The sequence below is a fragment of the Alligator sinensis genome, unplaced genomic scaffold (genome assembly GCF_000455745.1).
Source record: "Alligator sinensis unplaced genomic scaffold, ASM45574v1 scaffold576_1, whole genome shotgun sequence".
NCBI classification, from domain to species: Eukaryota; Metazoa; Chordata; order Crocodylia; family Alligatoridae; genus Alligator; species Alligator sinensis.
The window spans coordinates 137,998-163,529 of record NW_005842819.1 but is presented as its reverse complement, the minus strand read 5'-3'; the positions used below and the strand labels follow the sequence as shown (position 1 = coordinate 163,529).

General features: G+C 42.5%; 1 protein-coding gene across 12 annotated transcripts in view; it reads left to right on the top strand.

Annotated features, from left to right (window-relative positions):
• HIVEP2 (human immunodeficiency virus type I enhancer binding protein 2) overlaps positions 1-25,532 on the top strand; it is a 189,608-nt gene that overhangs the window by 148,733 nt on the left and 15,343 nt on the right. For 8 of the 12 annotated variants that reach the window (XM_014525522.2, XM_025191466.1, XM_025191457.1 and 5 more), the window contains 4 exons: positions 6,595-6,639; positions 9,955-15,587; positions 16,312-16,466; positions 22,211-22,386. In XM_014525522.2, coding sequence (XP_014381008.1) covers positions 10,170-15,587; positions 16,312-16,466; positions 22,211-22,386 — 5,749 coding nt within the window. In that variant the 5' untranslated portion in view covers positions 6,595-6,639; positions 9,955-10,169. Of the gene's footprint in view, positions 1-6,594; positions 6,640-9,954; positions 15,588-16,311; positions 16,467-22,210; positions 22,387-25,532 lie in introns of those variants that run through there. The other 4 variants (XM_025191462.1, XM_025191463.1, XM_025191465.1 and 1 more) reach the window with 2 other exon arrangements.

Below are 25,532 nucleotides of genomic sequence, written 5' to 3'. Positions count from 1 at the left end.
AACTAATGCAATAGCTAGTTTTGGGGAAAGGATAATGAATTCAATAAAACAGGGTAGTGTATCAGGCATATAGACTGTAGTGGAGTTAAGTGAATAAATTGGGAAGATGTCTTCTTGTGTGAAAAGATAACCATAGTATTTAAAAATATTAACATATACAAGGTGGTATATTAAAGAAAAAAAGAGTTGCCTCAGACAAAAATGGGCTACCTTTCTTAAATTGTATGGAAAAAAGAATTCCATGGAGCTCTTCCAGAACTGTATCAAAAGCACAAAGAACCTTCCACGCTCAAATAACTCAAAACTTTGCCAAGTACCAGTGGCAAGCACAGGAATTTACATTCATTCTCAGAGGTATTTAAATAGTCAGGTAGATTGCCAGCTGCAAAACCATAATCCAAGGAGACCCCTTAAACCAAGGCTGCTGAAAATACCAGGTAAAATATCTCTGATCAAGAAGAAGAAATATTTTCACAAAACTGGGATATTTGAGGAGGTTCACCTTCCTTCTTGTTTTCTTAATAAATACAGAGCAATGATACATAGAAATGGAGTTTTCCTGGTGTTTGGAATATCGTTTGAGACGTGAAGTTTGGGAACATTTCCTCATTCTTCTTTCTCATGTGGGGTAGAAAGGTGCCTATATTGACAATCCAAAAGACTGAGTACCTCTGTGGTCTGAGCGCAGCGCATGCAGCAGGACACAGTTGCTCAGGCTGTTTCACTAGCATGTAGCAGAGAAATGAGAGATTGGTTTAGTCTCCATCCCTGTGTGGTCCCTGAATTTAGAGGTGCCAATTAGTACTGGTTACTGAAAACACTTGTGCATATCCAGTTCAGCTCTCAGTAGTGTGGGCTTGCATGCTCAGGTATTTTGTGGTGTATTGCCTGTGAACTCTTATCTCCAGGGACCTGGAATGTAACCACCAAGTTCTTGATGGAATACGTGGCAGCCATGGATGGTTATAACTAGGGTGACAATACATCATGGATAGCCTGGGACAATTCCAGATTTTGGAGGCTGGTCTGGCTGCTGGTGAAAATTAAAACAAGCATCCTGGGGACAGGGGACAGTTTAGTAGGGAGATGGAGCAGCACAAGCTGTGAAATAGGAAACCCTAGCAGATAGCAAAATTGCCTTAATAGGTTAGCTTGATTAGTAGAATGCCCATTAAAAAGGAGATTGTTAACAACTGTGAAGAAAACAATGCATCATTAACGGGCTATTGACTTCTTAATTGGCTGAATACTTATAATAGTGATGCCCCTCCCAGGAGTGGGGGGAGCGGGGGTGCAGTGTCCTGGATTTCACATTGTCCCATATGGCCACCCTACTTATAACATTTAGTCAACACATGGTTGTTGGTGAGGGTATCAGAAGCAGTGCAGAGGGAAGTGTGGGGCACGTGGGTAAAACAAAGATGTTCTGTTCTTCACCGGGAGGAGTCAAACCCGGCAGTAAGTCTTTACTTTTGACAGGGTTTAGATCAAATGTGGCCTTCCTTTATTCTGAGGCTGGCTAACTGCCACGTTTAACCCTGGCATAAATTAGAACTGTCTACTGATCCTGGGCACCCCCCTGCATCAATATAACAGTGCTGTAGGAGCCACTATGACCTATCAATGCTAAGGATCCCCCTACAGAATAAAAATTCCCCCGTATCCAGTTATTGAGGTTTCAGGGCAACTTCAGGCTGGCATAGTTTCACAGGAAAGCATTAAACCAAGGCTTGATCTGACCTTTAGTCTGTACTCAGCAGTTAAAAGAAGTTTTGTCTTATGAGAAACTCAGAATTTAGCATGAAATATATAAGCTTCCAACTTGTTCGTTTACAAGGATAGTAATATGAGCTACAAATTGGGAAGCAGTGCAAACTATCCTGCCAATTTTATCTTACAGCTTTTGAGTATAATTCTTTTTAATGGTTCTTAAAAAAAGAAACCTCTTTAGGCAAATGAATATCTACGTCCCATGCATACAACAAATGGAAGCACCTGAGAAAAAAAGGTGAGGGGAAATAATGATCACTTAATAAAATGTCTCGATACCCTTGATTTAATAGGTGCTTTTGACATAAATACAGTTCCCAGTTTCCCAATAATCTTCTCATGTTCACATTTTTCATTGAAATGAAATCTAAAATCCGCCGGTTTGCTTTGAGAAGATAGCGTATTAGTGTGGTTTGAGGGTCTGGCTGCAACTCCACTTTCCTATAGGAAAATCTGGACTCAGTCCACTTCTAGAGAAGACTTCACAACTAAAGGCAAATGATATGCTCCATTTAGCTTGCAATGCAGTTTCTCCTCCTTGTAGGTGGGCTCATCTCAATCACTCCAAAGGAAGCAGTGCTGTGCCAAAGGCATTAAAGAAAGTGTGCATTTTTATTCTCTGTTCTTTAGCTTGAAATATTGGTAATTTCTGCTTATCAGAGAACTTATTTTCTATGATGAGCAGTATAGGAAAAAGACATATGTGATGTTAGACCAAAGTAGGAATATAAATCAGTTGATTAATGAAAGTCTTTACCGACTTGACGTGGCACAACAGTGCTAAATAAGGGAGGAGGGGTTGCCTGTGAAAAACAGAAAGATAGATTTCAAACCCGTAGATCTTTTCATTTAGATTACTAACACCTGATGTTTTAAACTACTGAAAGAAATAAGGTACAAATGTCATCTTCAACCCTGCTTACACTTCTGTTTAAACCATGTTAGCCAGGATTGTGTTAAAACTTTGTTGTGGCCAGTACGGTTTGTCTGGCATGTTTGTCTAGTATGGTTTTCCTGACAAAACTGGTGGAGCCCATTCTGACACTATTTATTTCTGACTAGCTGAATTAGGCTGCAGTTGGTTAGTTGCCATAATTAGTCTATAGGAACTTTAAATAATGAAGAATTGGCTAGGTTGTCTTGGAATAACGTGGATCTCAAAATAGCTAGTTTTTGGTGAGGTTTTTTTTTTTTATAATATAGGATTTCTTATCCACATGGAAAAACTTATTAGAACTGTATTAACAACATCATTTATCCAAACATAGTTCCTGCCATCATGGTTCCAACCACAGTCTGACAGTCTTCTGCTACACATATTTCATTACAGGGTGAATATGGAACTTAAGGGACATGATTTGGAATTTTACTCCTCCATTTCTGCAATATTGACCATTAATTAGAAAAAAAGTTTTTTTTCTTTACAGTAGAATAAAAGATTTGTCCTGTATCATTTAGTAACCATTTTCTCTTCTTCCCGTATTCTGCTCTCATAGCACATAAGCCAGCAAGGTTTTCTTCTTTGACTTCCCTGCTTGTGTAATATCATTCATGAATTGAAATTCAATTTAGAGTTGTCTGGAGAAGGATTTTTTTTTTTTAGCTAACTTCCATTTCCTGATACAGAACTGTGGATCTGCTCCACAGTAGCAGTTTCAGAAACATTGTAGATCTCCAACAACTGGTGATGACTTCTTTTACTCCTATTCTTTAGTGGAGAAAGAAATTAGAGAAATGAAAAGATTTTTACTCCAGCTACATGACATTTTCATGACAAGATGAGAGAAATTCTGTACGGTAGAAACCCATTTGCATATCAAAGCTGAATGCCCTTTGGTGCATCTACACAAGACATTTACTGCACTGTTGACTAACTAACTGCTCAGTAAACATCTCAGTGTCTACACATGTACCCCTATTACAGCACACAAAACTAATGAACTCTACAGCAGGGTAGTACTTGTAAATACTACAGCAATGTAGTACTTGTATTTACAAATACTACAAATATTATGTGCAGCAGCGCACGTACAGACACTGAGCCAGCTGACTGGGGCACAAGGTTGCTTCAGTGTGGGGGCTGCTTGGCAGCTAACCCCACGCTGAAGCACCCTCACTCTCTCTACAGCAGGGTAGTACTTGTAAATACTACAGCAATGTAGTACTTGTATTTACAAATACTACAAATATTATGTGCAGCAGCGCACGTACAGACACTGAGCCAGCTGACTGGGGCACAAGGTTGCTTCAGTGTGGGGGCTGCTTGGCAGCTAACCCCACGCTGAAGCACCCTCACTCTCCAGCCAGTCCCTCCACAGCCTGGTCAAAGCAGCCCCGGGCTAGCAGGCTGACCTCCCGAGTCTACTGCCAGCCAGGGCTGTTGTGACCTGGCTCAGGGTGCTAGAGTCCAGCCGCACATGTAAACCATGTACCTGGGAGCTTCCTGGGAGCAATACACTCCAGAGAAATAAGCACTGAGAGCCAAGTGCAGGGAGCAGTTCCCTGCCCTGCCAACCTCCCTTTGCTCCCTCTACTCTGACCCCTCAGCTGAGTTGAGGGGGCAAGGGGAAGCAAGCTGGCAGGTAACAGAATTCAGGTAGCCTCTCCCGAGGTTAGCAGGGCAAAGCTCCTGCTCACTCTTCACACCAGAGTCCCAGGTTTCTGGAGTGGGCAGGGGCTTTGTCCAACTTCTCCATCCCCTCACCTCCTGGGAACTGCAGACAGAGCAGAGCCCTCCCACCTACTTCTCACACCAGAGTCCCAGGAGTGAGAAGGTGGAGGTTTACCTTGCTACTCTCTCTGCTCTACTTTCTGAAGCTGGAAGTAGAGCAAAGGAGCAGATGCTCCAGATGGGTGGCTTTGCCCCACTTCTCTCTCACAGTGGTTCAGGAAGGAAACATAGTGGTGAGGCAGAGCCTTCAGTCCCTTCCCCGATCCAGGGAAGCACCCAGCTTGGGGAAGGAGCTGAGGGCTATGCCGCAGTGGTCCAGGAAGGAAGAGCCACTGCTCCTTGCTTCTTCCCCAAGCTGGGCACTGTCCTGCTTGCAGGTAGGGGCTGTGGGCTTTGCCCCAATGCTCCCTCCCCTCCACACCTAGAGATGCGCGGCAAAAGTGAGGAAGCAGGTCTGGGGCAGGCGTGGGGAGTCTTTCCCAGCTCCCCCCAGGAACCGAGGAAGGGAGCGGTTACCTTCCCCAGATTGGAATCACTGTGGTCTCAGGAAAGCACAAGAGAGAAGGGAAGATGGGGCAGGTATAGACTGAACATTTGTACTGCTCCCTCTGTAAGAAGGATTTCTGGGAAATTTCCCATAGAAATAAACGTCTGTATGCAGCCATGTTGTAAATGTCTGTACGCTGATGTTTGCAACAGTTGTTGATGTGTGGTTACAGAAAATTAGTACCATATTTGTTCTTTTTTCTTTTGCATATTTTTCTATCATATATAACAGAAATTCTTTAATTATCTATTGGTTTTGTTCAGAAGACTTAAGCATAGGTCTTTTAGGTTATGTTTGTAAAGGTTTCTACTTGAGAGTTGTTATACCCACCTCCATGCCCCAACCATTTTAACATAAAGATCTATTTCTAAAGGTAAATGGAAATGCAATGGAATTTGTTCTCCATCTCTGAAGGATCAAAATAAATACGATTGTAATATTTGCACAGCTTACACTTGAATTAAATGAAAATCATTATTCTACTGAACATTTCTTACCATAATGAAGGTTGGGGGAACAGGTGAAAATTCCACTCAAGTCAGTGGAAGTCTTCCCATGTATTTTATGGGCTTTGGTTCCTATGAATATGACCAGAGAGCAGGGGTCAGCAACCTACAGCCTGTGGGCCATATCTGGCCTGTGGAACCAATATATCTGGCTCATGGATGTGGGATTTGGTGATATTTGGTAGCAGAGGTCTTTGGCAGAAGCTTTTCTGTGCTGCTGTGGGGAAAAGCACCTGCTGCAGGCATTCTTCTCATGGTGCCACAGAGAAATGGCACTAGCGACTGGGTCCTAGTACCTACCCATCCACCTCTGACCTGAAATGGGTCAGTCCAGCTCACAACCAGAAATGGTTGATAACTGCTGCCTTAGAGGACTTTCTAGCATGGACTTTCTGTTCTCTAGCATCACTCAATAGACCTACTTAGAGATGCTACTAATGTACCTCCAGATTGGAATCTCTGCCCCTCACAGCCTGCCAGACCTAGAAAACTTTCCCTTGATGTTTTTTCATCTTCCTAAGCCCACCTTCTATATCCCTACGCAGTCCAGCCCCAGGAACTTTGTTTCTTTTTTGCAAGAGGCTGGGTACGTAATGGAGATGGAGGAGAGATATGGAATTTTGTCTCAGCTGCTGAAAAGAGTCCTCTTAGTACCTGTTGAAAGGACTTCTGGCCTGGAGATACTTCAGTGGTGTCCATAAGAAAAAAGGCTTCTTCAAGTCTTCTTTTTTCAAGCCCCTCTTCAAGACTTCTCTCTTCTGTAATGCATGCAGGTGGCAAGTTATAGCTCTTAATAAGACTGTCATAGTGGAGGCATTCTTTACAGTGACTTCTCTTGGCATGTCTTGGCTTCTTATTGGAGGAGAAAAAGATGGATTCTCAAGGAATACCAATGGATTTGGGTGTTGATTTGCTACTTAGCACATATTCTTGTATCCCAGGGATGAAATCTTGAACAAAGGTGCTGCTCATTGCTAGTGGGTGGGTAAATGCACTTCTCTGTCTCCTGCTGTGTACAGTAGGAAGTTACCATAATGCTCTGTCTAGTGTCAGGTCTCAATTTTAAGACTTCCTCCTGACTGCATGTGTTTTTTTCACAGAAGGTTTCAAGATCATCATGCCTACTAGAGGTCTAAAAGATGCAGGTAACATTTACTTATTCTGTAAAAAAAACCAACATGTCTTATTCTCTTTCCACTTTCCTATTCTTTCTCAGTTGCTTTCAATTCACGTTCAGTCCTCCAGCCACAGGAATATAATACATTCCATAAGCTCTGTATTTTCTTGATCCTTCAGCTGATGTGGAAACTTGACTCCTTTTTTTCCTCATCCTTGTATCAGGCTGAAAATATACTATGTTTTGAAAATATGGGAGCTGAGAACCTGCAATTTTTTTTCTTCTGCCTATGCTTGGCAGTGCAAATCATGCCCCTAAGCTCTTTTCTTTATAAATAGAACTGTGGAAACATATTGCACTTCAGCATATCAAGTGCTGTAGCCTGGTTAGACACCATGCAGTTCTAAATTACTTTTAAATCTGACATGTATAAGTTCCCAAAATTGCAGTTTTTAAACTATTACTGTCATAATTCATCTTCAGCCTTCATCTCCAGCATTATCTTCTGACTACAATGTAATGCAGTCGACAGGAAGATGGAGATATGAATTGATATTGCTAGTTTAGCTTATGCTTAAACACTTCCCTTTAAAAATGTAAAATGCATTTTTTTTATTTTTGTAGACCGTCAGGTTAAATTTATTTATAGTATGGTGATTTAATAGGCCTTAAGTATTGTTAGGTTAATGTAAGTTAGATTAAGGGAAGTAGTATAAAAAGGAACTATGTCCCCAACGAGAGAAACTTCTTGAAAGAAGTTCAAGTCAGTTTTAATCAGGTTTAGGATGTCTAATCTTGTTTAAGTATTCAGATCAGTGTGTTCTAGCTTGACCAAAAGAATGACAGAAGAACATCATCTTTCTGACCGTATTTGTGAACATTTCTATTAAGTAGTGTTGTAAGCTTTTACTGAGGAGAGCGATAAAAGAGGGGTCAGTAATCTAAGGATGTAAACAAATGTCACCATTGTGCTTCCATAAAAAAACTATGGCAGCACAAAGTCCAAGCAAACAAAGGTCCATGCCCAAATTTGTGCCCGTGACACAGGTGGTATGATTTTGTGCCTCTGCTTTGTGGCCAATGTCCTTTTGCTTTAAGGCAGGAAAGTTCAGGCAGGCTGAAGCTGCCCATCCAACCACCCCAGGCAGGTACTCCTTCATTTGTAGTTCCCAGGGTATGCAGGATTGGTCCCCCGATGCCCTGGGAAGGCTGGCATCCCTGGGTTCCCTGGTTTGGCAGTCCCTTGACACATGTCAATACTCTGTTGTGGTTCTGGAGCTGAGACTGCCACACAGCTGATAGGAGGCTCCAGCTCCAGGACTGCACAACCTGGGGGTGTCGAATTTGCTCCAGTGTTTTCCTAGGGCTGGGGATGTCAATCTCAGCAGTCTCAGCCCTGGAACTGCAAAAGAGTCAGCTTTCCTCACTTGCAGAGATGCAGTTCAGAGATTCCCTGGGGCAGGTCTCTGCAAGTGGGAAACACATTACCCATTGTCCTGCAGGATCAGTGGGTAGGACAACAGGTGATACGTTTTGCCCAATGAAGCGGACACATCCTGGCACAGCTGACCCACTTAATTTGGTGACATTTAGTTATACCCTAAGATGTGTTCCTCCTGCATCCTTTACTGAAATTCTCATCTGAAGATGTTCTGATCATCTCATACCTCTTACAACTTAGCCTTTGGTTTTGGGTAAGATCTTCTTGACAGGTTTGTTGCCTGTTAGGAATTTTAGAATTAGGAAGTCAAGTAGCACTAAATTATAAGATTCTTGTGTTTACTAAACTGCTACTTGATTATTGAGCGTATCTAGATATATTTGTGTGATGTGTTATGTGTATTGTCTTCTCCTTTATTTCCTAGCCATATCCATTTGTGCAGAATTTCAGTCAAAGTTTGCTGTATGATCACTCCATTAGAAATATTCATTTTGCTTGGAAGAAAGGGGCTGTTTAGCATCAAACTTCTTGACTTTAGCTCCCTTTGGAGCACTGGGGGGTCAACAATATATACCATTTAAAAATAACTTAAAAAGGGGTAACTTGTGTTTTATCATATAAATTGTCTTTTATCATATAAGACAATTACGTGGTCTAGTGATTTGAACAGGTTATTGAATTAGAACGCTACATTTTCCAGTGAGATGGTTTTGTGGGCCTCAGTCTTTGTGGATGTCTTTACATGTGCTCCAGGGCTGAGGTGGGAAGGCACTTTAATTAGAGCAGCTCCAAGAGCCACTCTCATGTATTCAGTGTCTCACACTTCAAACTGGTGGCAGGGACACCTTAAAGTTTGTTTGTTGAGCTTTAGTTAAAGCATCCCCACTGACATTTTGAAGTTCAAGGACACTGAATACACGAGATGTGGAGACTGCTGGAGCACGCTGATTTGCACGGTCCAGCAGACTCGATTAATCAAATCTGCTCCAACGTGTTGTAATTACAGCACATCAGAGCAGTGTCTCTGCACATCTACAAGCACCCTGTTTGTTCAGGTTGGGACACCTTGAGAGGGCCTGGATTTTATTTAGTATGTGTCTCAGTACTTATTGAAAATTACACCACTTTACAGAGTCTTTGAAGGGGTGAAATGGCAGAATGGTTCAGGCATGTAGCTGTGGATCTAAAGGAGTAATTTCGGGGCACCTATTGTGCTTGTGCCAAATGATACTCCCAGTCAAACCAGCTGTAAATGGGTACCTGGTTGTTCTAGATGGGATGGCAAAAGGCATTGGATGTGATGCTTAGCATATTACTCTGTTGTGTGTCATTAGTACAAAAACTGGCATACCTTACTTAATTCTTCTAGCTCAGTGGGCCACATAAATGCGGGCAGGTCTTTGACCTTTTCTTTTTTGAAGTGGCTTTAGTTGGCTACCCTAAATTACTAGTCACTTTGGAAAATGCAGGCCATGGTTTCACTATCTTCCTTGATGACTATTTCATAGCCATTCATTCTGTCTACTTACAACATGGGGTTTTTGCAGCTTAGTTACATTCAGGGGTTTAACAGAGCAGGTGGATGCCTAGGGCGATGCTGGCTTTTGGCTGCTGGTGCCACTGGCACAGTTGCACGGCTATGGCAGTATATGTTATTTTTCTGCCCCCTGTGTAAGTTGGTGCCTGAGGCTGCTGTCCCAGTCACTCCACCCTAGTTATGTTACTGGTTACTTTTAATTTTCTTTGGAAAAAAAGTATAATGCAAATAAAAATGACTGAAATGTTAGAATATTTTTCATATTTATCACGCTTACTGTTGAGAATTGTAAAACAAATTAAACTATTCATGATGGGGATGCCCTGTTATATTAATCTGTATGTTCTTATTTTTCTCTCTTACAGATCGGTGCATTGTTGAGCAAGGGGTGAAAAGAGCTTTTCTCTAGTGGATCAGCAAATATCATTCTGGATCATTCTGCCTCTCAACAATTAGTAACAGTGGAAAATGTTCAAATGCCGTAACAAGTCTTTGCAAATGTTTAATAAACTGTTTGGGAAAGTTCCTGCCATGAACAGAACTGTGTGATAATTAATATTAGCATAGAGACACAAATCTAATGCCTATAGACTACTACGTAGGAAGTTCCAAAGAGAAAGAGAAGTCTGTGAACTTGCAACAGTCCTGGAAACATGGGAGCAACGAAACTTTAAAAAGCACAGCATTGGACACACTCCATGTGTCAGCACAGCTTTCAAGTGAACTAGTACTTAAGACCTTGTGTAACAAAATGGACTCTGGGGACACAGCTATAGGGCAAAAAGCTACCTCAAGGTCTGGAGAAACTGCTAAAGTACCCAGTAGATGGAGGCAAGACGATTCAGCTGTTATTAAGATGAGCACTTTTGGCAACCAAGACGTACAGAGGCAACCACAAATAGATCACGAGCAAATTAGAAACACTGCATCAGCACAACTTTTTAGTTCTGGGAAACTGGTATCATCAAGTGAAGCTGCACAGCAAGTCACAGAGGAGCAATATCCACAGCATCGGCCAAGTCCCTACTCATGTCAGCATTCACTTTCTTTTCCACAGCATTCATTGCCACAAGGGTACTTGCACAACATAAAGCCACATCAGAGCTTGGAAAGCCACACATGGCAGTTTCCTGGCCACTTGCAGTCTGTTGCCTCAGAAGACTTATTTCCTTTTCATATTCATGGCCATAGTGGAGGTTTCTCTAGAAAGAAGATTTCAAGTTTGAACCCTGCTTATAGCCAATATTCACAGAAATCAGTAGAACAATCAGAAGATGCTCACAAAAAAGAGCACAAACCCAAAAAACCTGGCAAATACATTTGTCCTTACTGTAACAGGGCTTGTGCCAAACCTAGTGTACTTAAAAAACATATTAGATCCCACACTGGGGAACGGCCATACCCTTGTGTTCCTTGCGGTTTCTCTTTTAAGACAAAGAGCAATTTGTACAAGCACAGGAAATCACATGCCCATGCAATTAAAGCAGGCTTAGTACCTTTCACAGAGTCAGCTGTATCTAAGTTGGACCTGGATGCCAGTTTTATTGATGTGGAGCCGGAAATACATTCAGATTGTGAGCAGAGCACAGACACCGATGAGGAGGCCTTGCTTGTTGAAGGTTCTGACAAACTGAGCCCAGTACCCCCAGTCCCACTGGACCTTGCTGCCCGAGGTAGCTTTCACTCCTCCATGGAAGAATCATTGAGCAGCCCCATGAAGGTTCCCATTTTGATTATCCCTAAAAGTGGGATTCAGGTACCCAGTGAAAGTTCTCCATATGTTGGGTCAGACATGTTGCAAAACCCAGCCTTATGTACCAGGTCTGATGACTCTCATACCGTTAAACAGCGACTTGCACTAAGACTTTCAGAGAAAAAGGGACAAGATTCTGAGCAGTCCTTGAATCTTTTGAGCCCACATAGCAAAGGAAGCACTGATTCTGGTTACTTTTCTCGCTCAGAAAGTGCAGAGCAGCAAGTAAGCCCTCCAAATACTAATGCAAAGTCTTATGAAGAAATAATCTTTGGGAAGTTCTATAGGATTAATCAAAGGACAGCACTAACAGTAGCAACCAGCAATCAAGAACATAGTTTAATGGGTAGAAAGGGCAAAGCAGAGCCACTACCTCTTGGAAGCAACAGGTTAGACATCAAGATGCTTGAAGAACATATTTCTCAGCTGCCTCCAAATAAAGAAGAGCTCCTTGATCCTAGTCAGCTCAGCACTATTAAATCTAACCAGGTCTTTGGTGTCAGCAACACAGAATCCAAACAATCTCAGACTACGACATCATCTATTAAAAGTGAAGCAACCCTGTACCCAGTAAGCCAGCAGGCTGGCACCCCTGGGCTACTAGAACCCCCTGTAGATGCTTCTCCACTTATTAGAAGCAACTCCATGCCAACCTCTTCTGCAACCAATTTAAGTATTCCCCCTTCTTTGAGAGGAAGCCACTCATTTGATGAGAGAATGACAGGTTCAGATGATGTATTTTACCCTGGGACAGTAGGGATATCCCATCAACGGATGTTAAGAAGACAGGCTGCATTTGAACTACCCTCCGTGCAGGAGGGGCACTCAGATGCAGATTACCATGGGAGAGCAGGAAAAAATATCATTGTTGCTTCCAGCAGATTGACAGTAGGAGAAAAAGGACCATCCTTAAAAGAGAAGAAGTTGACATCCGGGGAGAAGACCTTCTATGACTATGACACTTGTGGAAAGCATTACAGAAAATGGGAAGAATTTGAAGCTCAGAAGCAGAGCTATCGAGACTCACCAACTTTGGGAGGAATAAAGCAAGGAGGAGATTATTTTGTTGATTCACTTGGACAATCTCAGGTCATGCCATCCATATATGGAACCACATTTGAAAACCGAAAACGCAGAAAAGAGAAGAGTGTAGGTGATGAAGAAGATATTCCTATGCTTTGCAGCAGTTCTACTGGCATTTCGTTGGGAATGCAGCCTTCAGATTATGATCTCAAACTCCAAATGCAGGAAGTGTCAAGAAGCGGATATGTCCTTCAAGGTCTTGACAGTGCTGTGCATTGTCACTCAGACCGTTTTGAAATTGGTAGACCTCACCTACAGTCAGGAAGCCCAGCAGCTTCCCTAGAAGAACCATCTTTACCCACAGAACAAGAAAAGTGTACAGAATCACTGAACAGGAAACTGCCTGGAAATGTCATCTCTGTCATTCAGCACACAAATTCCTTGAGCAGGCCAAACTCATTTGAGAGGTCTGAATCTACAGAACACATTGCTTGCCAACAGGATAAGACCTATTCACCATCTGAAGCATGTGAGAGTGAGATTTCTGAGTCCCCAATGAGCCCGGATCGGGTTCCACAAACAGAAAATGTTGACAGTAAGCCTTCTCCAACCCAGCAAACTCAGGCATGTCATATGCAGCCCAGACTGGTCCGCCAACATAATATACAGGTACCTGAGATTCGCGTCACAGAGGAGCCAGATAAGCCTGAGAAAGAAAAAGAGGCTCAGAGTAAAGAGCAGGAAAGACCTACTGAAGAATTCCAGTGGCCACAGAGAAGTGAAACACTTTCTCAACTCCCAGCAGAAAAGCTCCCACCCAAGAAGAAACGCTTACGACTTGCTGACATGGAACACTCCTCCGGAGAATCCAGCTTTGAATCCACAGGCACTAGCCTGTCTCGGAGTCCCAGCCAAGAAAGTAATTTGTCCCACAGTTCAAGTTTTTCAATGTCTTTCGAAAGGGAAGAAAATATTAAATTCATCACGCCTTCCAAGCAGGAAGAGTTTGGAAAACAGTCCGAGTTTTTAACTGTTCCAGCTGGTGCTTACTCACTTTCCGTCCCTGGCCATCACCATCAGAAAGAAATGAGACGTTGCTCATCTGAACAGATGCCATGTCCTCACACTGCTGAAATCCCAGAAATCCGAAGTAAATCCTTTGATTATGGGAATCTGTCTCATGCTTCTGCAGCAGGGGCACCTTCAACAGCATTATCTCCCTCACGAGAAAGGAAGAAATGCTTTCTGGTTCGCCAGGCATCTTTTAGTGGTTTCCCAGAGACTTCCCAGACTGATCAAAGCGTGGAACAAAATATAAAGCAAGAGCAGATGGAACACATGCATGCTGGTCTTCGGTCCTCTCAAGTTGCTTGGCATCATTCCCCCTCCTCTATGCTTCAGCCCATTCAGTCAGATGACTCTGGAAAGCAGGCTGTTGGCTCTTGTGCACAATTTAGCAATAGTTCATCCCACCTTGCCCAGCAACAGGCCATCCTCGCAGACAGTCAGGAAATGTTAAGGAATCCCTTGATCCAACAAGCACCTTATATTCCAAGCAAACATCCCGCAGAGCAGCAGCACTTATTTGCACATCAAGAAAAGGTTCCATTTCCCACCCTTCACAACACCTTGTTTCAGTTTCCATATCCTGCTGTCTGCATGGTTCACTTACCATCTCAACCCCCTCTCTTGTGGCAGTCATCAGAACCATTGCAGAGACACTTCCAACATCATTTTGTACAACAGCTCCAGAAATCCTATGTCAAACCACCTTTCCAAACAGAAGTTTCTCCTGGGTATCATCTGGAGCATGCTCAAGAGCATATTGGAAAGAAACCTGCTGATTATATACATGCTAAAGAGCAAACATACCAGCATTACTCAGGAACACCTGGACAGTATTCAAAAAATACTCTTGCTAAGTACCAGCCAGACCATAGGATTAAATCAGCAGACACCTCCTCTGAGCAACATCTTCAGACAGGTTTTGACTCCTCAAATGATGGATCTGTACAGTCTTTACCAGGAACAGTTGTTCCTGTCAGGATTCAGACCCATGTGCCATCTTATGGTAGTGTCATGTATACAAGTATTTCCCAGGTCCTTGCACAGAGCAACAGCCCTGCTATTGTCATTTGCAAAGTCGATGAGACTGTTTCTCAAAGAACATTAGCAACAAATGCTGCCATGCAAGGAATTGGATTCAACATAGCCCAGATGTTAGGTCAGCATGGAGGGTTAGAAAAATATCCTTTGTGGAAAGTACCACAGACTCTACCACTTGGCTTGGAATCCTCCATCCCACTGTGTTTGACTTCAAGTTCTGACACTGCCTCTAACTTGGGAGGAAGCAAACGAATGCTTTCGCCGGCAAGCAGCTTGGAGCTCTTTATGGAGACTAAACAGCAAAAAAGGGTCAAAGAAGAAAAAATGTATGGACAGATTGTTGAGGAACTAAGTGCAGTAGAGTTAACTAATTCTGATATAAAGAAGGATTTTCCCAGACCACAAAAGCCTCAGCTAGTTAGGCAGAGCTGTGCTACTGAGCCAAAAGAAAATCTGCCGTCCACGTCATCCTCTTTACCACTATCGTCCTCATCATCTCAAGATTTCCAGTCTGTCAGCCTGCCAACAGGTGATGCTTTCCCGCTGGGCAGGGAAAAGATTTCCAGTTTTGATTCAGCATCACCAGGGCAAAAGTCCAGTGGCCCTTCCGAAGGAAGAGAGTCACCAGAAGAGCTGGATGTGGATGAAACAGCATCAGATATGAGTATGAGTCCGCAGAGGTCTATGTTGCCATTAGGAGACATTCAGACAGAAGACCAACTGAAGCAGCAGAAATTGCCTTTCGGGATGTTGGTTCAGATGGCATCCAGTCCCAGTGGGAAAGCAACAGGCTCAACCATCCTCCTAACAGATGTAGCAGATTTCCAGCACATCTTTCAGTTTCCTAGTCTACGCACTACTACTACTGTGAGCTGGTGTTTCTTAAACTATACAAAACCCAATTACATCCAACAAGCAACCCTTAAATCTTCTGTGTATGCATCATGGTGCATTAGTTCATGTAACCCAAACCCATCAGGGTTAAGTACGAAGACCACTCTAGCACTTCTAAGGTCCAAGCAGAAAAACACCACAGAAATTTACACTTTAGCTGCTATGCATAGACCTGGAGCTGGTAAACTGACATCGTCAAGTGCATGGAAACAGTTTGCTCAGGTAAGCAACAAGTTAAAAAGCACCATTAGCTGAGACTTTGCACGTCACAAAAAATTGTAATAAATTATGAGGAATGAATGAATGCATTTATGATATTTCCTATTGGGAAATAAAAATGTGCGCCAAGTCTGGAGTCACTGCATTTCACCCTTTACTCTGTCATTTTTATCATACTCTGAATCAGCTGTTAAAGGTAAAAGAAAAGGAAAAGACTTGAGGACCTTATTTCCCATGGATCAAGAATCAATGTTGTTAACTAGTTTTTAAGTTACCTTTTTTAAGTGATACACACTGATATAAAATGTAGTTACTTGGGTAAGGAGTGAATGGAAATAGACTAAGGACCTACAGATTTGGACCTTTGATGTCACTCAAAAACTGAGGCCTCCTTTCTGGGTGAGCATGAAGAAGTATAGTTAAGAGAAATACTACAAGCCTGTATGATCTGGTGAATAAGGATTTCCTATTTCCAATTTTCAGGGAATTTATTGAGGCATGAAATGGAGTTGCTTCTACTGTGTCACCGGATCAAGCCCCTATAAAAATGTGTCTGTGTTACCCTTTCAGCAGTCTTCACCAGACATAAAGGGCCAAATGAATTGGCTTCATAGATTAATATCCAAGCGCAGGTCTGACTTGGACTCAGCATTCAAACTTTTGAAATGAAGCATACACTTGTTCTGTGTTCTGGGCAGTAACACCACTCATTGATTTTATTCTGCAGGTGAAACATGAACCATTCTTCTTGTTTGGCAGCAAACTTGAAAAGAAAGTAGTGGGGAATATTATCAAAGAGAGAGTAAAAGGAGAAAGCCATGGAGATAAAGACATTGCGTCCAAACAAACTGAACCGATACGAATTAAAATCTTTGAAGGAGGGTAAGAAAATGCAACTGGAAATATTAAACCTAGCTGATCATTAGTGAGTAAACAGTTTTGAACCTGGACATGAATTAATTAGAGAAGTAAACAACCTTTTCTCTTCAGGCCATGTTCTGTAGCTTCCAGTGGGTCCTTTTTTGTGTATGTGTTAGTCCTATAGCAAGTAACTGGTAAATGGAGGGGTCTATGGACTTATTTTCAGCTCAACTTTGCAAAGACAAAGGATATCTACTTGCATAGATATGACTAAACTCTAAACTCAATGAATCTAAACTGCTACTTCCTTCATTAGGGTACAGAAAAGGGTAGCTGGGTAAAATGTATTTATATATATATAAATAAATATATATATTCCCACGACCCAGGCAATTACATTGTGTTTAATGGCTTCCATGTGGGTATTTTTCCATTATTAAATGCTGCATTGTCTGCAAGCCTTAAGAAGGGAACTTATACTTATTCTTATAATATTTAATTATTTATCAAATGTTTATTTCAGGCATACATTCTTGCATGGTAATAACAATTCTGGTATGACAGTTTAGCTGGAAGGACTGTAAATTTAAAAACAGAGCTTAATCTAAGGCCAGCTTTAATTGAAATATACTATTCCTTAATTAATTAAAACCAAGCAAACAAGTTGAAAAAAACAGACAAAAGGTCCATCACTGTAGTTTTTGGATTCGTGGTATATCTAGCTTCTTACAAAAGCATATTCAAAATATTATTTATTGTCAGTTATATTTCAGTGCATGCAGAACTACTTTATTTTGTATTGTGACATTTAGAAATTATACTGTCCCTAAGCTGGTATTTAGTGCAGAATATCCTCTTACCCAACCAGGTAGTTCTGTTCATACTTGTCAGGCCCAATGTCTCTTACCACCATGTAGCAGTGTCTAGACCAATAAGGACTTAGGTGTAAGGAAGAAAAGAGACTGTTGAATACGTCTTTCATTTTTTACCCATTAAAAACTTATTCTCCCTTTCATTAAAATGACAGTGTGTGTGCTTTCCTTGTGGGGAGTCTCAATCAAACAGACTTTGATATTTCTCCTATAACCTGCAGCTGAAAGGGGGCATAACCTGCCTCATTTAAAAAACTGAAAATGTCATCTTTGAGATTGTTCCAGGTTCTGCCAGCCCAGGAATCCCTCATCCTGGGTGTCCTCTGTGGTAGTTCATTCTGCTACTAGTCCAGCCAGTAAACTGGCTACAAAAGAAATTTTCCAGTGACCCACATTCAGAGGTGAGTCTAAGTTTACAAGAAATCTAAAGTACTGTTTCTTAAACTCATACCCACTTACAAGTGTATAACTCACCCAAGCTTCCCTTACACATCATCTCTGAATTTGGATCACCCATCCTCAACAGATCTAAGCTGATTCAATTTGCATGCTAAGTGGCCACAATGGTAAAAGCTGCCGTATTGCGTGAGACCAAGGGTCCAGCTACCCCAGTATCCAGTAGCAAGTAGCAGATGCTGTACAGGAAGGGTGTGTCTACATGTGATGCTACATCACTGTAGCAATCTGCTATGGCGATGTAGTGTCCACGGGTGTCTACATGTGACCAGCAGCTACTTTGCCGTAGCAATGTGCTCCCCCATTACAGCGTGTTGCTACGGCAAAGTGGCTGCTAAAAATAACTGTGCGCCACATGTACAGTGCAGTATGGGCTGTTACTGCATCATGATTTAGTACTTCCAAATGGAAGTACTAAATCACGGTGTGGTAACAATGTCACCATAGCGACACGTGTAGACACGCCTGAAGAGTATAAAATATAGAGCATATGTTGCGTGATCATTCCCTGTCAAACCTCCCAGGTACCAGCAACAGTAGTGTTAGGGATATCCTGAGCTTGAGCTTCCAAAAAGAGAATGGCAAGGAAAGCAAATAATGTGAAAGTTTAAATAGATTAAAGCTAAAGGAGCTTGCCCTATGGAGCCTGTCCTTACCGTTTAGCACCTTCCCTGGGAAATTTGGTATATTAATTACAACTTCCTTAAACACTAATAAAGGCTGAGGACTTATGAGTGTAAAGAAGCATAATTTACATCATCCTACATATCATCAAGAAAGAATCTAGAAATCCCTGTATGTGTAGATTTAATGCTGGGCTTTAATAAACATAGATGAAGGCACTGCTGTTCTCTTCTCAGCTTGTGGTGTGTTGTCACCTTACACAGTTTCCCTGATAGAAATATTGTACCTCCATGGCTGCGGTGTGCAGGGTAGTGATTCTGTTGTGGAAGTGTGTCTTCCTTTTAGATCCATTTCAGAAGAGTACCATTTTATATAAGAGTGGTATTGTTCATGGAAGAGTAGATTGATTTCTTTTACTAGCTTGGTTATTTTTTAAACAGATGTAATATTCTCTCTTTGTCATCACTTAGCTCACTGTTAGTTTTTGTCGTCATTGTAATGGAATCACCCTTCTGGCAGGTTTTGTTTTATGATTCACAGAAGCTTGTGTACAGTATATGTATTCTTTTGTGCAAGCTCACTCTTTGCAGGTTTCTTCTGTTGTATTGTATTGTGTTGTATTGTGTTCTGTTCTGTTCTATTCTATTGTATTCTACTGTATTGTATTCTATACCATATAAGTATTTGCACTACTTTCTTCATCGGAGCATCTGAGCTGCCTCCTGTAGTGCATTAACCGGTGTGATTAACATCTGTCACGTGTTTGTTTTCTTGTCCTCTCAGAGGGAGAGAAGCATGTACAGTGAAGTGCCATATTTCAGGAAGGAATTTTGTTTGTTTGCTTGCTCTGGATTTTGTTTTTGTTTAATTGGTTTTGTTTTTTTCTTTCATAATGTATTTCTGTTAGAGAAGGCAATACCAAAGAAATGCACTGTGCACTTGTAGCAGTAGAAGTATGTAGCAGTAGATCTGTGATAGTCCTAGGGACATTCAAGCACCATTTCAAACTGGCCACTGCGGGAGTTTTCTCTCCTGCTTTACCCTTCTTGTGTAGATGTTTATTTGGCCAGAAGAGCATGGTTATCATATTCCAGGGGGACGAAAAGTTGGGTGTGGGTTCAGTGAGACAATGAAGTGACAGAATGAGCAGCGCTTAGCAGAAAACTAGATGTCACAACACATCATTTGCCTCACCAATGCCAGTCAGGAGTTATTTGTAGGCATCATAGCAGAGAGGTTTGAAGGAGGGAACTAACAGTTACATCATTGGTACTGACAGGTAGCTTGATTCAAATTAAGTTCTTTGAATAGTAAAATCTGATTTCCATCATTGTTGACTACAGCACTCCAGGAGGATTTGAAGTGATATTACCGTAAGAAAATCAGCAATTTAATGTCCTCTTGTCTGTATTCTACATCCCACATTTCAGTTAGTTACTTATAGTGTACAGTGAAAGTAGGCTAGGGACGGGATGGACAAAACCTGGTAGCTCTGGAGACATCTTGCTGCTTGATGACATTACCAGATTGTAATGAGGGCTCATGGCTTGTTTATTTGCTCTTCTGTGTATGTTAGTGATAGGGTTGACTTGGAAACCAACAGTAAAGTGACATTTTGGAGTGGAGCCACCTAGCTCTGGGATTGGTAATGCCTTTTAACTTTACAGCATTGGCCCAAATCCAGCCCAGATCAGTAATAACCCCAGTTATGTTGTGACTGTGGTGGCAAAGGTGAAATGGGCTAGTGATGACTGAGAGTCAGATATGAGTCAATCGCAATAGCTAACACTTCCAAACAGGGAAAGTCTTCACTCTAGGGCCAGCGTGCTCTCTGATGCTCAAGGATTAATTTTCACCCAGTCTCAATGCCAAATTTCTACATTTAACTTTTATTACTGAGGCATAGCCCCCTAGCACCTCCATCAATAGGCACTTAATATAGAAGTGACACAGAAGATGATCCCGCCCTGCAGAGATTAGCTGCCTGTATGTCAGACAGGGTATAATAGATGGCAAAAAACAGAGGGACAAGGTTGGGGTTAGTGAAAAGATGGAATAACAAATTGAGAAGAGATTAGCAGAAAAATAGATATCACAATGCATTTTTGGCAGTCTGAAGTGATCTATAAATATCACAGGGGAGGTAGTTTTGAAGGAGAGAATTAGTAGAGGATAAGGTGAGGGCTTTACACATTTTGATAGAGTTTTTCCTGTGCATGGAGATGGCATGTAAACAAGTGGACATGCAAGTGATCAAGGCTACCACTACTTACAGTGAAAGTGAGAGTCAACAGCATGGCAGTCTAGTATATTTTATAGATAGAGCAAGGCTAAGTGACAAATAGCTTATAAAGGTTAAAAGCTTGTGCTAGGTGAGGTGAGGTGAGAAGGGAAGGCCTGTGGAGGAATACAGAATAGAGTGTATTATGGTAGGAACAGTGAGGCAGAAAATTGGGTTTTGAAGGGACTTAGAAAAGGTAGTGTTGCTGGTCAGTCAAGACAAGACAACAGTAATCAAGATGAAGAGGGTCTGAACAAGAGCCCTGGGAGCCTGGGCAGGCAGGACAAACTGAGACTTTGAATTGCTGTATAGATAGAAGATGTAGGACGTGGGTTTATGTGGGATGAGAGAGAGAAGGCTGAGTCAAAGATGAGGCCCAGATCACGGAGTGGCAATTCCTATTGTAACAGGGAAGTGGGAGAAGAGGAAAAAGTTTTAGGGCTGGTGAGGAGAGATAAAAAACTCCTCTACAGTTGTTTGATTAGCAATATATGAATTTGGGCACTCAGTTTCAGGCATCCAAGTGTGAAAACTGAGTCTGCATTTTTAATGGAAAATAGGACAGAGATGAGCAGGGAAGAAAATGTTGTATACACTAAGGATATTAGACCCGCTGTCATGAGCCACTGATCATATGAAAACTAAAGTTTGTCTGAGATAAATACATTTTGAAAAAGTTTCATCTCTATAACCTCTTCCTGCTCCTTGACAATCTGCTACCATGTTAGAATACTTTTTCAGGCTAAGCCTTATTATTTCTTAAGTGTGGAGACAATATCATGTGAGAAATTTCTACAGTGTCACTGATTTCAGTGAGGATGGTGGGTATTCTGCACTTCTCGAGAGAAGAGCAGCAGAGGCAAGGGGCTGGGTTAATTATTATTTCTCAGTTCTCCTTCCTGTTTGGTGATACTCATCAGTGTTCAAAATGTCCACACCACTTGACTGTCACCCTCAAGAAGTTCTTCAGACCCTTACTGTCTTCCACGTGTCACAACTGATCCATCATGACAATCAGGGAAGTGTGCAACTTTGCAGATCTCATTTATTGTCTAGCAGTGAAAGACAGTGTGAGCAACTAAGAGTGCAACCAAGTGCCATCTTTAATGTAGGGTTGGTGATAAGCACATTTAGCAATATATTTGCTAATTATACATCTTGATTTGAAATATTCAGTGTTATTGCAAGAAGTAGATGCCTTTATCAGCTTGGGACACTGTAGTTAGAGAGTTCTTTGTTGTGCTTATATCTGCATAGAAGGTATGTCATCTGCCTCTTAACAAGGTATATTACTCTGGTATCTGAACCTCTGCTCTCAAGCTGTTAAACAATAACCAAGACACGCAAATGGGTATAAACTACTGTGTTTCCTGAAAAATAAGCATGGCCCCCAGCATTCCTAGATTCCACTGGTTTCAGTGGATACTTTGGGCATGGAGTAGAATTGGGATATTAAGGTCTATTAAGGTACTCTGTATTTATATGTATGACTTGGGGGCTATGTAATGTCAGTGCCTGCCCTCTTCCAACAGGTATAAATCAAATGAGGATTATGTATATGTTAGAGGCCGTGGACGTGGAAAGTACATCTGTGAAGAATGTGGGATTCGCTGCAAAAAACCAAGCATGCTCAAAAAACATATCCGCACTCATACTGATGTACGGCCTTACGTGTGCAAGCTGTGTAATTTTGCCTTCAAAACTAAAGGTAGGTGACCCTTTCTGCTCAGAAACAAGTCTGTTTTCTTTTGTGCATTCATCTCTTCAAAGAGAAATCTTTCATCAAAATGAAATGGTTTTGTTTGTGAACATGGAACTCCACAAAATACATTTTTCCTTGTATCTCAGTGATATGAGGCTTATGTGAGACTGTGAGACTCCTTGTATAGCTTAATTAAGAGCTGTAGGCTCCTATCCAGCCCATCTGGCTGCAGAGGAAATGTAGTGGCATAAGATCTTCTCTTGCAAATATTACCTTATGCTAAAAATGTTACATAGTGAAAAATTGAATTGCAGTAATACACAAATACTACGGGGAATATACACTTGTAGTGGCATAGTGCAGAAGCAGAGCATCATCTGCAAGGAAAACATGCCTTCATGGTCTTGACAGTGGGTCAGTTTCAAGTTTATAAATAATGTACAGCTCCCAGGTGGGCCACTCCATCCATGGCTGCATTAATTATGAATAGAGATCTGATAGCTTGTGTTCACATGTATTTATCAGCACTGAAAAAAAGCTTCCATTTGTCACCCTGAGGCCATGGATAATGATATTCATTGGAATTAGGATTTGCCTTGAAACGATCTCTCTAAAAAAAATCAATTTCTTTACCAGCATTTTTCATGCAGTATGGCTCTGATGTGTCTTATAAAGCCTTTTCTCAGCATCACTTTGATACTGGTGAAAAAAAGTATATGAGGTCAAATCTTGCTCCCAGTGCACACCTTGAGGGCTGTGCACAGAGAATATCCCCAGGATGACAGAAGGAATCTCTTCTTCTCTTCCCTCAGTACCAGTCCAGTTCTGTGACTACTACTGAAGCCTTAAGGTAGTAGTAGTTTCTCTGGCTTCAGCACTTGTCTCCTGAAATAGCTAAAAACAGTTCCTGGATATTAACAGATCCAGGAACCTTGCCCCTTCAGCCACATCTTCCAAAATCTTCTCCATCACCCCCCAAGCACAGGGAGACCCAGCGAAGCACAGAGCTGTGTTGCAAAGGGGATGAATGTCCATCATCCCTCACCCTATGCAACAGCGATCAGTGTCCCTGACAAGGACTTTTCACAATTGCTCTGATGGGCTGTATGCCATATATTCTTCAGTGCATTGACAAGTCAAACAGGAATGATTCATTCATAGCCTGGTTTTGGTACAATACAGTAATGTTTTGGATCAGAGCATTGGGATTCTCAGTTATTTCCTCTTGAAATAAATTGTGTCTCGTGACTAAAGGGCAAGAGAAGGAGGCAGGATTTCTGGATTCTGTCTCCTGCTTTGTCACTTCCTCACCAGGTGGTTTTGGGAAAGTCAGAGGGATTTGAAGGAAGATTGTGGGTTTATAGAGGTGTTCTGAGTGGGCATATTCCATGCAACAGAGGTAGCATGGAAGTAAATGTGAAATTGCTTGTGGAAGAAGTGGTCATAGAGAGAGCTGAGGCTGGCATCACTGGCAGAGAATCTGAACTGGAAAGTGATGTGCTATTGCACAAGAGTGAATGAGAAGGAAAGTTAAGTTAGACTGACTTTTAAAGAAAGTACAAGAAGAGTGTAACTGGGTGTTTACTGCTAGTTGTCAGCTCTCGGGACTATTGTTCCTGTTGGCTGAAGATGGTTGGCCCCAGATCCCCAGCGGTGCTTAGGTCTCACAATGCCCAACACATACTGTATTTCCTTGAATCCAAGATGAGGTTTTTTTCCCCCACATTTAACATAGGAAAAAAGCTCCTTGTCTTGGGTTTGTGTATGAGGCAGTGGGGAGGGGGGAGGCAGATGGTCTGGTTTTGGCTCTGACTTAGGGGGAGGGCAGGGGGCAGAAAGGAGAGAACTTCAGAAGTCTGTAGTCTAGTGTAGGGCTGGCCGACCTGTAGGATGTGCTGCAAGTGGCACGGGCAGTCTCTGTGTATGGCAGGTGGCAGAATAGGGACAGGAAAGACAGTACAGTGGCGGATAGGGCAGGAAACAGAAAGCAGAGTACCTGATTGGGCATGAATGGGATCAGTGTGGCACTCAGGGAGGGTATGGGGCTAATTTATGGCATACCTGCCAAAATGATTGGCCCCCACTAGTCTAGTGTTTGGTCAGTCTCCAGGGGCATGGGACATCCTCTTTCAAAGCCCTGCTGTGCTGGGTTCAAGTTCAAGAGCTACTACAGCACCAGAGGGGCACTTCAGGGTTGGGGAAGGGTATGTATGGACAGTGCGCCAGCATAATAAAAGTTTCTGTCTAGCCATTTTTTATGCGCTCCACCTAGCTCAGATGTCCTGTGAATTCACCTACAGGATAAGTCCTTGCTAGTGAAAATGGTTGTGATGGTGTGGGGGAGATGGGGAAGGGGAAAAGGGAGGCATACAGTTTAAAAATCCTGCTTCAGAGTTGGGGCTCTGAGTTCTGAATGTCCAGTTAGCTGTGCAGTGATGTCATTGTTTAGCTGGATTTCATGTACCTGCAGGTGAAAACTAGGGGTAGGTGGCAGCTGAACAGTAATTTTAAGGATGTCACTGGTGTCTGCATAGTGGATTTTGCCCATATTGGGCGCGTCCAGATGAGTGCGCATGGGCATCTTGCAGCATCTCACAGGGCTTTGAGACGCTGCAAGAGGCATGTGCAGGAATGAGATATCCAGGGGTAAAAAAAAATGCAGTGAAAAAAGTGGGGCAAGGCATGGTCCCGGACTATGTCCTGTTGCAACCAGAGGCTGGGTCCTCCACAGAGATGCTCTGGTAGTAGCCAGAGCATCTCTATGGTTGACCCTCACCCTGGTGCTGAAGCACACTCCCTGCCTGTGCAGGGCACACAGCGTGCCGGCCACAGGGAGCTGGACCCAGGCTCCAGTGCTGGTAATTAGGGGGTTGGGGCAAGGCATGGTCCCGGACTATGTCCTGTTGCAACCAGAGGCTGGGTCCTCCACAGAGATGCTCTGGTAGTAGCCAGAGCATCTCTATGGTTGACCCTCACCCTGGTGCTGAAGCACACTCCCTGCCTGTGCAGGGCACACAGCGTGCCGGCCACAGGGAGCTGGACCCAGGCTCCAGTGCTGGTAATTAGGGGGTGTGGGGGGCTGGAGGAGGGGGGAGGGGACCATGGGGGGAGACCACCGCTGGCCCCGCACACTCCCCCAGGCCCCTGATCCC